The 12647-nt window shown below is 41.1% G+C and overlaps 1 protein-coding gene across 5 annotated transcripts in view; it reads right to left on the reverse strand.

The window, feature by feature from the left end:
* The window catches only part of NOX4 (NADPH oxidase 4), a 168046-nt gene that overhangs the window by 137530 nt on the left and 17869 nt on the right, over window positions 1-12647 (reverse strand). For 2 of the 5 annotated variants that reach the window (XM_033950584.1, XM_033950583.1), the window contains exons 3-4: window positions 6821-6931; window positions 1048-1132 (exon numbers count right to left, since the gene is read on the reverse strand). In XM_033950584.1, the coding sequence (XP_033806475.1) occupies window positions 1048-1132; window positions 6821-6931 (196 nt within the window). The remainder of the gene's footprint in view (window positions 1-1047; window positions 1133-6820; window positions 6932-12647) is intronic. The other 3 variants (XM_033950586.1, XM_033950585.1, XM_033950587.1) reach the window with 2 other exon arrangements.

Below are 12647 nucleotides of genomic sequence, written 5' to 3' on the forward strand. Positions count from 1 at the left end.
GGTATTTGTGGCCTGGATTGGCCACTGTTGGAGACAGGATACTGGGCTTGATGGACCAGCGGTCTGACCCAGTAAGGCAATTCTTATATTCTTATGTGAGCCAAGTATAGGACAATCAAGGCATTGTGGCATCACTGATGAGGCTGGCTCTTAGGCATTGGTGGAATGAGGCTTTATGACATCACACTCCGAGCTCTGGAATGTTGATACTCTGGGTTCCTGCCAAGAACTTGGGACTTGGGTTGGTCACCGTTGGAAACAGGATACTGGCCTTGAGGGAACTTCAGTCTGTCCCAGTATGGCAACGCTTATGTTCTTATGTGAGCCAAGTATAGAACAATCAAGCCATTGTGACATCATTCCTGAGTTTTGCTCTTAGGCATTGGTGGAATGAGGCTTTATGACATCACACTCCGAGCTCTGGAATGTTGATACTCTGGGTTCCTGCCAAGAACTTGGGACTTGGGTTGGTCATCGTTGGAAACAGGATACTGGCCTTGAGGGAACTTCGGTCTGTCCCAGTATGGCAACGCTTATGTTCTTATGTGAGCCAAGTATAGAACAATCAAGCCATTGTGACAACACTCCTGAGTTTTGCTCTTAGGCATTGGTGGAATGAGGCTTTATGACATCACACTCTGAGCTCTGGAATGTTGATACTCTGGGTTCCTGCCAAGAACTTGGGACCTGGGTCGGTCACCGTTGGAAACAGGATACTGGGCTTGAGGGAACTTTGATCTGTCCCCTCTTATGTTCTTATGTAACTTTCATGCTTGTTCAAACTTTTCTAGCTTATTCTAAGCTCTGAGAGAGCTGCTCCATATTAGTGCCATCAGATGACGTCACCCATTTGCTGGGCTGATACATTGGGTTTGGATGGTCATTAGTTTCTTACTGCTCCTCAAAACACAAGACTGCATTTGTTAATATTAAAAATGAACTGCCAAACAGTACATTAGATCACTCCTCAAACATTTTTTTTTTTTTTACAACAGGGAGTAGCTGCATATTTATCAATCCAAGAAATTTAATTCAAGTAATATTTACCTGAAAAGGCACATATTGTAATGCCACAAGTTGCATGGAAAGTTTTACTTTTGTCCAGTAGTCTTCTAGTTTTTCTGCTCCCAACCTGATGAAGAAAAAGCATTCTTGTCTTTCAATGGGAATAAAGCAATCTATGGTCCATTAATATTTAAGTATTAATTTGAAATGATGAGCATTTACTGTGAACTGCTTGGCAAAACAATTATTTACCTAGAGGCCCATGTACTCGACTGTGTTAGGCACTGGCTCGCACCCAACACAGCTTAAAATCGTATACCTTGGGATGCATTCAGAACATAACATTTGTATGCCGCATTACTCCTCTTCAGCTCTATGCGGTTTAACAAAATGGAAAACTGCTACAAACACAGAATGAAATACAAAGTCAGTCTTTCAAAAAATCTCCTAGTCTTTAGCAATATCCTAAAGTTTTTATATGATGTAGATGTAAAAAAAATAACTGGCAAAAGTCTGCCTCTCAAATAGCTGCTTGAAATGACAATAATCATTTGGGATATCTTTTATAGCGGCAGCCTTTGGGCGATGGAAAATCAAAAAGTGTAGCTATTCGAGTGAAAGGTCTGTGTTGAGAGAAAATGAATTATCTACTAAATAGGCCGGAGCCATACCATTAATCAAGTGCTAAAAATGTTTGGGGTTTTTTTTTCTAGTTTGAAGGGGTGTGCCCAGGGGCCAGAGAGTGGGTGTTCTTGCGCCTTTCTTACCACCTACAAAACAGATGTTGGTAAGTTCTCACGGTATTTTTTTTAACGGTGCCCTGCTAATGTCAACATTAGCGCATAGCCATGTATTACAAAAAACAGGAAAATGATCTGTTATACTGCTACAGCAAAAATAAGCCTGTGTCTGGGATAGGCAAGTGGGATCTCTCGGACAGAGAAAGAGATAATGGTTACTGTGGATGGGCAGACTAGATGGGCCATTTGGCCTTTATCTGCCGCCATGTTTCTTAGCATATAGGAAGAATATCAAGGCAATCTTTAGACCAAATCTCCATGAGTATAAAAGCATTTTTTTATCTGCCTTAAGCAGCTGTTTGAAAATTGTGCACTCTGCGGTTGATGCAGAAATGCTCACGGTAGAGTTGGCTCAGTGTACCAGCTGTACCATAAAATTAAAGTGAGAAAAACTCTGCCAGTATTTTATATGCAAATGTGCATGCAAACTACTGCCCAATCTAACTTTCCACCCCAGCCCTTAGGTCAGGGGTAGGCAATTCCAGTCCTCGAGAGCCACAGGCAGGTCAGGTTTTCAGGATATCCACAATGAATATGTATGAAATGGATTTGCAAGCACTGCCTCCTTGAGATGCCAATCCATCTCATGCATATTTATTGTGGATATCCTGAAAACCTGACCTGCCTGTGACTCTCGAGTACCGGAATTGCCTACTCCTGCCCTAGGTGGTTTACAAGGGGCCACTGAAAAGTTCTCAGCCCAACCAAGAAGAGAATGATGTGGAGCTATGAAACTTACAAGTAATTCCACACTTCTCTTAACACTTTTTTGCTTCAATGCATCTAGCAAATGGGCACAAGTATAGCAAAACCAAGCCATTATGACATCAATAAAGTTGGCTCTTAGGCACTGGTGGAATTAGGCATTATGACATCACAATACAAGGAACCACTGAAGAGTTCTCAGCCCAACCAAGCAGAGAATGATGTGGAGCCACACTTTTCGTTTCATTTCATATAATTTCCAAGTTTCATCCATAGTTAGGAGATGGTTGAAAACTGGTGAAATTATTACTTCAGTAAAGGTAACAAATGTTATCCAGTACTTCTTTACAAGTAACAAAATTTTACTTAAGTATAGTAATTAGTTATATTTACTTAATTACTATATAACACTGATCATCAGATGACTGTAAAATGCAGGTTTCTTGTTTGAGTCACAATAATGGGATTCGTAAAATCCATGTAAATTGAAGAACCTGTAGAGCTGTGAAGTGTTTAAAGATGGAGGACTGTGTCAACTTTTAGGGCTCCTTTTACGAAGGTGCGTTAGTGTTTTTAGCGCACGCACCGGATTAGCGCGCACGCTATTCTGCGCGTTAAGGCCCTAACGTGCCTTCGTAAAATGAGCCCTTAATTAAGGCCCTCTTATGCTAAGCTGGAGGTAGAGCAGCGTCGGCGCATTTAGCGCTCTGGGCCACAAAAGAATCCTCTACTGTGGCTTAGTAAAAGAGGGCCTTAATCGGTACATGCAGATGAAATTTAGGGGAACTTGAAGCTAAACTTCAGTGTCTAAATTTGTATGGAAATTTCTTAAATTTGGGTATCTATAAAATTGTTATTGTTTAAAAACTGGCCTCTTAATGGTTTTCAGAAATATATAGAAAGAGCAGGTTTTTATTACAGCAAAAATATATTTATGAACAGGCCTACTTATGTCTTCGTAGTTAGTGACCATAGATCAAGTTTATTAGGATTTTATATACCTCCTATCAAGGTTATCTAAGTGGTGTTTACAATCAGGTACTCAAGCATTTTCCCTCTCTGTCCCGGTGGGCTCACAATTTATCTAACGTACCTGGGGCTATGGAGGATTAAGTGACTTGCCCAGGGTCACAAGGAGCAGTGCGGGGTTTGAACCCACAACCCCAGGGTGCTGAGGCTGTAGATCCAACCACTGCGCCACAAATAATAAACAAGCCTCAAAGCTCAACGGGGATCCAAAAATCCAAAATTGGACCGATCTCCCGAAGGAGTCCCAAATATTCTCATTGAGAAAACTGGAAAAAGGAGGGGAAGAAAACGCTCCCAATAGGATGAAAAACTTCCCAGTTAAAAAAACCCAAAAAACCCAGTTAATATTACAATGCAAAAGACTCAGTCAGTCATTAAGCACAAATTGAAAAACCATTTGGCTAAACCCCAAGATTCAAATTGGCGGTGTTAAGATCATCTGGAAGCATTGGTTAATTGCAGGAATACGGACTTTAAATGATGTTATTTTAGATGGTAAACTGCTTGATTTTATACAATTGCAGCATAAATTTGGCCTCAATAAATCACAATATTTTCGATGGTTGCAATTGAAACAGGCCATTCAGGTAGGGTTCCCTGAATGGAAAAACCTAAATACTCATTTTAGTTTGAATTCTTATGCTTTCAGGTAGATTTTCTGGGTCGCCAATCTGCACAGTGGTATAAAAATATTAATGATTTGGTTAAAAAAAACCTAAAAATGGTCTTAGGGATATTTGGAGCATTGAGATTAAGCATCAGATTTCAGCTTCTCAATGGCCACAAATTTGGTCTTGAAGGATAAGATGTACAATGTCTGCATCTATGAGACAAACATGTTTTTTTCTTTTGCATAGAGCATTTTGGACCCCAGTTAGATTACAAAAGTTGAATAGTTTAAAGTCTAATAGATGCTGGCATTGTAATCTTGAAATAGGGACCTTTAGATCATCTTTTGTTTTATTGTCCCTATATTTTAGCCTTCTGGAATTCCATCTGGGATCAAGTAAATTGTTTACTGGAAAATCATGTAGCACTATCTTATGATATGGTCTTATTTGGAGCAGCTATGAGAAAAAAGAGTCAGATATCATCATTTAATAATAATTTTTTATTATTTATGACTGGAGTCGCTATTCAGCAAATCACCAACAATTGGAAGGATTGCAGTAGACTTAGTTTCAACTTTTGGTGGAATTCACTAGTCACATGTTTAGAATGGAAAGATCATTAGCTGTACAAAATGGAAATTATAAGACTTTTATTAAAATATGGGGGCCATTGACAACTTTTTGTGATGATTAAACACCAGTTTTTCTCTTGAAATATACACCATGATAATGATAAAGAGGGGGATGGATTTATGTTATATTTCTGTATATTAATAATATAATAATAAGATTGGGGAGGGAGGATGGGTTATAGGTTTATATATATACAATTGTTGTTTATCTTGATAGATCTTCCAAGTGTTGTTTATGAGACAATGTATGGTTTTACTTTGTACACTTGTTGATTGATTAAAAATGAATAAAGAATTTAAAATAAAATTAAATTAAAAAAAATGAAAAACAAAAAAGCAAACAATTCTCAAACAGAGCATATTCCAAAAATATAAAGGAAGAATCAATCAAACTTATTGCACATTGCACAATCTTCCTTCCATTTCCTCATACATCAGCCACTGACTGTAATCCTATGGTTACAAGACGTCCAAATTTCCCCGGACATGTCCAAAGGTCCCGATAGCTTTTCAAAACCCGGCACTTTGTCCGGGTTTTGAAAAGCTTGGAACAAATCACTGTCGCCAGACGTGCTAGCTGCTACTGCCTCCTTTTATGCAGGCGGTAGTTTTTGGCCAGCGCGGGGGTTAGCGCGTGATGAAAAGTCGCGCACGTGCCTTTGTAAAAAAAGCCCTTAGTGAAACTAGAATGAGAATAACATTCTGAAAGCCATTTTTCACACTGCCTTTACCTTGTTTCTATTTTGGGTGAATAATTACCTACAATTACCCTTTTCCCATTCATTGTCTTCTAAAATGAGGTGCTCCTCACAATGGCCCAAAGCAGATAAGTGGCTTTTCAATTATATATAACGTTGAATAAATAAATAAAAACCAACAACTGTGGGACTGATCCGATGACGATAGTGGCTCATATGGTGAATGTATGACAAAACCTTGAAGCCTTGAAGAGTCAGCTGAGGATCTATTAAGGGGATAAGAGATCGTTAAGGGGAAGATATTGATATACATGTTGTGTATAATGTGAAATCTCCCCTTGAAGAGAAGCTAAAGAAGTATATGTCCTGACATGGATTATTAGCATAGCTCAGGAGTGGACAACTCCAGTCCTCGAAGGCCGGAATCCAGTCGGGTTTTCAGGATGTCCCCAATGAAGATGCATTGAAAGTAGCGCATGCAAATAGATCTCATGCATCTTCATTGAGGAAATCGTGAAAACCCGACTGGATTCCGGTCCTCGAGGACCGGAGTTGCCCACCCCTGGCATAGCTGAAACCTTTGAGAATACACAAGCAGGAGCACTTCTTTAGAACCGACTGGCCAGCCTGCGTAGGGTTTCAAAGCAGCACTGTCGCATCTTTCGGGGAGGGCTTACCATCCTAGCTGCAAAGCTGATGACGCTTTGTGGTGCAAGGGTACTTCTGTCTACACGCAGGGGTGTCCAACCTTTTGGCTTCCTTGGGCCGCATTGGCCAAAAAAAATGTTTCTGGGGCCGCACAAATGCGCAAACACTGCACCAAGACAGAGGAGGAAGCCAGCAAGACGATAAACGCCCGGGGGCAGCAGAGGAAACACTGCATCGCCCTCGACTAGAGTCGCACAAAATACTTCACGGGGCCGCTTGTGGCCCTTGGGCCGCAGGTTGGACACCCCTGGTCTACAGTATAAGTCAGTGTCTCACAAACTCTCTGGAGCCAAGACACACTAAACTCGGGACTGCAGGTGAAGGGCATCCGGAAATGCACAGATGTCAATGCGATGATGTCACGCACATTCGTGACATCGTCACGTTGATGTCTGTGAATGCGCAGAGGCCCTCTAAAAAGGGTCCTGAGCCGCCAGTGGGGAGAGGGGAGAGGTTGCTGAAAAAGGAGAGGTAACAGCAAGGGGGAGAGGCGCCAGCTGACTACAGATTTCAAGACCAAATACTTGTAACAAATTCAATCCAAAGAATAATTGGAAGACGTCCCTAAGAATGCGGCCTTTGCCAATATAGAACACATCATATCCACGGAAGAAATTTTAACTTGTATTTACCTTTCGAGATCCTTGGAGGAAACCCAGTAGACTTCGACTCATTGTTAGAAGAACAAGACTGCAGTTGAGGTTGAGGACAGACGCTGAAGCTCTGCTAACACACAATCCTAGCTAAACAAATACAGCAAGAGTCAGGACATGCTGGAACCAAAATAGAAAGTAGATGTACAGTGCTTTTTTTATTTTTAAGATTCAATACCAACTTTTATGTAGAGATTCACCCAAGGCGCCATGCTGTAGGTATAGCTGGACACAGACAACTTAAACTACAACGTGCTAGGAATATTAACCACTAAACAGCGCTGCCCGGTATTACTTAAGAAATCAAATTCCTAATGGTTGGCACATTAGCAAACAGGATAACCAAATCAAATAAACTTTGTAAAATATATATTAGATCAGATTTTTACTGCAAACTGCAGTGCTTCTTGTAGCTGAGCATACAAGTCTTTCTCCCAATTCTAACACTTGAGCATACTACATGTTGGCCACAAAAAAGGCAACTCCTGATTGGATAAGGCCCGCCTTAGTGCAGGAAGAGGCAGTCGGAGCATACAGCGAGTGATTTCCTGCACTCGCCGGTGCTCCGGCTGCTCTCTCCTGCCTCTCCCGCTGCCCTCTCCTTGTCGGCGGTTCGCGGTCGGAAAATACCGCGAATGACCGGGACCGCGAACGACCGGGGGAACACTATCTATGGTGCCTTAAGTTGTGTGTGCACATCAGTGCGCATAGGTAATGTGTGCTCACAGATTAATTAGCCTAATTTATTTATTTAGATTTTTATCCCGTCCTCCCAGTAGCTCAGAACGGTTTACAAGTAAACGTTCACAATGGAGTGAATTGGACATACAAGATTATACAGTAGATTTAAATACTTGGACATACGAGGCTGTGCAGCAGTGTAAATATAGGGACTATACAGCAAAGTAAGAACAGTAGTTTAAATATAAGTAGTTTAGTTTAGATACAAGTTATTTGAGTATAGGCTGAGAGTGGACTATACAGAAATTTAGGCAGAAGATTAGAATGGAGAAAGAAGGGTAGAGGTGGAGTTTAAGGCCACAGATAACTGGCAATTAACACTCCGTAATTGACACTACTTGGCACTAATTAAAATTTACATGCACAACTCGGAAAGTGTGATTCTATAAAAAGTATGCGACATTTGAAGAGTGGATGCGATCAGGGGCAGATCATGGATATTCCTAAAAGCTATATGCATCGTTATAGAAAATATCTGAGCCATGCACAGCATAGGCACAGACATTTATGCCTGGGTTTTAGTTGGACTAAATAGGTGCGGCTAAGTTATATGACGTACACAGGCGCTAAGTGTGATTCTATAAAAGGTATGCACATCTTGCAGAATCGCACTAAGCGACGTCCTAGTTGATGTCAATATATAGAATCAGGGTCTTACCGCCTCCTGTTTAGGAGTCATTAAAGGCAGGATTCTACAAACGAAAACTGCAGACTTGTACACGGTGCAGGCAAATTTTATTTTGACAAATAAATCTTAACTAAAAACCTTTTACCAGGCGAGGGACCCAAAACCTGATGAAGGTTGTCCGAAACACAGACCGTGTTGGGTCCCTCGCCTGGTAAAAGGTTTTTAGTTAAGATTTATTTGTCAAAATAAAATTTGCCTGCACCATGTACAAGTCTGCAGTTTTGGTTTGTTTGCTCTGGTCTGGTTTTTTACTGCAGACGAAGCTGGATCCTTGGACCTCTGGTTCTCCTTTTTTGTTTTGTGTTTTAGGATTCTACAAACGGCCACGCTGCTCCTTGTAACCCTGGGCAAGTCACTTACCGTAATCTCCCATTGCCCCAGGTACATTAGGAAGAGCGTGAGCCCACAAAGGATAGGGAAATATGTTTGAGTACCTGAACAAATTCATGTAAACCATTCTGAGCTCCCCTTGGGAGAACAGTACAGAGAATTAAATAATTCATGCGAAGCGTTTCAGCCTGATAACCAGAGCTGTTATTGTGATGTCATAATGCCTTATTCCACCAATGCCTAAGAGCCAGCCTCATCAGTGATGTCACAATGGCTTCATTGTACTAGACTTGGCCCACTTTCACTACATTTTGAGTTCTAGAGCGGCGCAGTGGTTAAAGCTATAGCCTCGGCACCCTGAGGTTATGGGTTCAAACCCATACTGCTCCTTGTGGCCCTGGGTAAATCACTTAATCCCCCATTGCCCCAGGTACATAAGGTAGAGTGAGCCCACTGGGACAGAGAGGAAAAAATGCTTGAGTACCTGAATGTAAACCACTTAGGCTATAAGTGGTATATAAATAAATAAATAAAATCACGTACCAGCGTTGTTTATGGAATTACAACTTCGTGAAAAGTAGGCGCTAGAAATGGAAGCCAGGGTTTTCAAGGTCTACATTTCCGGTGCCAAGTTTTCACCTGAACTGTGGCTACGGCGGCCCCTTACGATGCCTAACGCAACTTCCAGTGGCATTAGGCGCTTTAAAACGCCTCTGTAGCCGCAATGCAGGCGCCTACATTTTTTTTTTAACATGCTTTTATTTTTTGTACTTAAGTTAGGCGCTGGTAAGGTGCCTACTGGCGCTTAACCTAAAGTGCCATCTATAGAATATGAGTCTAAATATTTGCATTAACTCTGCATTACCAAGTTAGCTAGATTACGTGGACGCGCCCCCTACAAAATCTTTTTGGAACATTCACAGTATCCCCATGGCCATGACCCCTCTTGAGATATTGCTATGGGTGTTAGGTACCGTGCCTTATAGAATAGCATGCATCCAGATGCACACTTTTTAATGAGTGCTAATTAACATCAATTAATGGCTGCAAACACCGAATTAATGATGTTTCAGAGCTCGTTATCCAATTGATTTGTGCGTGCATCTCAAAAGTATGCCTGAAGTTGGGTACTCAACTTTGGGTGCCATATATAAAATCAATGAGAACTCATTTAGAATATTGTGGAGAAAATGATTGTTTTATATATTACTTCTGTAATTAATAGTGCGTTTTATGTAGTATTTATGTTAAATTAATTGTATTGCACTGTCAAAGTTTGGAAAATCAATAAAGTTAAAAAAAAAATATTGTGTACAATTCTGGAGGCCACATCTTCAAAAAGATACAAAAAGGATGAAGTCGGTCCAGAGGAAGGCCACTAAAGTGGTGTGGGTCTTCGTGTTAAGGTGTATGGGGACAGAATTAAAGATCTCAATCTATATACAGTACTTTGGAGGAAAGGCGGGAGAGAGGAGATATGATAGAGACATTTAAATACCTAAGTGATATAAAGGCACACGAATCGAGTCTCTTTCATTTGAAAAGAAGCTCGGGAATGAGAGGGCATAGGATGAAGTTAAGAGGTGATAGGCTCCGGAGTAATCTAAGGAAATACTTTTTAACAGAAAGGGTGGTAGATGCATGGAACAGTCTCCCTGAAGAGGTGGTGGAGACAGAGACAGAGATAATGGTTACTGAGGATGGGCAGACTGGATGGGCCATTTGGCCTTTATCAGCCATTATGTTTCTATGGGAAATGTATTATTTTTGTCCTGTTTCATTTACAAAAGAAAATGACGTAGGAAATGTTGAGACTTTCAGTGCCATTTCAAATGACAGCATATCCCTACTAAAGGCTGCCATCCCCCTGCCTCGCTTTTAAAAGAACATAATCTGCTCTAATGACTTCAGCGAGTGCATAGGCAAAACAGCTGCTTTCAGGCTTACCCAACACAATTTCCAGATGTTAATATGAATGATACATAGCATTCCAAACACCCTCGCCACTAACCATAAAAATGCATAAAACATTCTGCCAAGATATCGTGCTTTAAAAATATCCTATTCACATGAAAATCAAGCTTGCAAGATTTTATAATCACCGGAAAGTAAAGAATGAGGTAATGCTTAGTTCATGGCAGGTCTCAAAATAAAGCAAGCACAACTCCAAAAAACAGAGACAAAGAAAAAAATGTTCCTACATGAAAACAGCCAGACATCCATAATCAATCCCACCTTTTACTAAACTGCGATAGTGGTTTTTATCACAGGGAGCCATGCTGAATGCTCTGCGCAGCTCCTGACGCTCCTATGAGATCTCAGGAGTCACGCTGATGTGCCGCAGAACACGGTTTGCGATACACTGTTCTATGGGGTCAATATTCAGTCGTTGGGCAGTAAGCGTTTTGTTCACCGCCGACAAGTGTTATTCCCAGATATTCAAAACCAGGACCTGTGAGAACTTTGGCTTTGAAATCCAACTCTTTTTAGCTGGCTAACTCAGCGCCACTTAAGTTGATATTCAGCACTTAAGTGGTCATGGGTTTTTGTAAAAAAACAGGACAGACTTTCCTGTGGTCCCATTTATGTGGCAAACCTGACCGCTTAAGGGCCGACTCTACTACTACTATGTATCATTTCTATAGCGCTATTGGGCATTAAACATTCAAGAGACAGTCCCTGCTCAGGAGAGCTTACAATCTAATCAAGCAAAAAGGACAAGTAGGGAGTTTCTCAGAGAGGGAATAAAGAAAACGGGCATGAGAGCTTTACAAGCGAATGGAAGTTACGAGTTAAAAGCAATCTCAGGAAAAGTGGTCTTCAAATCCAGGCTAAAAGGATATTAGATACAGGTCCTATGAATCTTTGTGAATTCCTGGGTCCAGGACCACCTGCTCAGCTGTCCTTGTACAATGGGCAGGATAGAAAATTCCCAATAAACTTGAAACATTCTCTTAGAGGTGGAAAAGAGGAAGGATGTTCTTCCGATTTAGCATTTTTATTCAATACTTTGATGACAAACTTGGTCTTAAGTGTCACCACCTTTGGTTGTACAAACCTAATTTTATCACGCCCAACCCAGTCCTTGGGGCATCTCTAGTCCCGTCAGGTTTTCAGGATATCCACAATGAATATGCATGAGACAGTTTTGCATGCCTTTCCCTCGGCAGGAACTTGGGACTGAAAACTGAAGGACCCAAACAACCTGCTGAGTTTTGTACAGCTTAAGGAGGAGCTGATCAATGGCTTAAGTGAGAACTCCGATTCAAAGAAGTGAAACCAGATACGAGACCCTTGTTAGAAACATAGAAACATGATGGCAGATAAAGGCCAAATGGCCCATCCAGTCTGCCCATACACAGCATCCACTATCTCCTCCTCTCCCTATTGGCTAAGGCTCTTAACATTTGCATTGTGATGTCATAAAGCTTTTTGATTATAGAAACATGATGGCAGATAAAGGCCAAATGGCCCATCCAGTCTGCCATTCGCAGAATCCACTATCTCCTCCTCTCCCTATTGGCTAAGGCTCTTAACACTTGCATTGTGATGTCATAAAGCTTTTTGATTACAGAAACATGATGGCAGATAAAGGCCAAATGGCCCATCTAGTCTGCCCATCCGCAGTAACCACTATCTCTTTCTCTCTCTAAGAGATCCCATGTGCCTATCCCAGGCTTCCTTGAATTCAGACACAGTCTCTGTCTCCACTACCTCTTCCGGATGACTGTTCCATGCATTTACCACCCTTTCTGTAAAAATGTATTTCCTTAGATTACTCCTGAGCCTATCACCTCATCCTATGCCCTCTCATTCCAGAGCTTCCTTTCAAATGAAAGAGACTCGACTCATGTGCATTTACGCCACGTAGGTATTTAAACATCTCTTTCATATCTCCTCTCTCCCACAGGTGCATTGTTAAAACACAACCATGCTAAATCTTTTCTTAAAAAACTGACATATAATAAACTACATCTTGGACCCAATGCTTTATTAGACCGGTTTTTACACTTTGCTGATGGAAATGCATTAAATCATACTGACTTC

The sequence above is a fragment of the Geotrypetes seraphini genome, chromosome 6, assembly GCF_902459505.1.
Source record: "Geotrypetes seraphini chromosome 6, aGeoSer1.1, whole genome shotgun sequence".
In the NCBI taxonomy this organism is placed as follows: domain Eukaryota; kingdom Metazoa; phylum Chordata; class Amphibia; order Gymnophiona; family Dermophiidae; genus Geotrypetes; species Geotrypetes seraphini.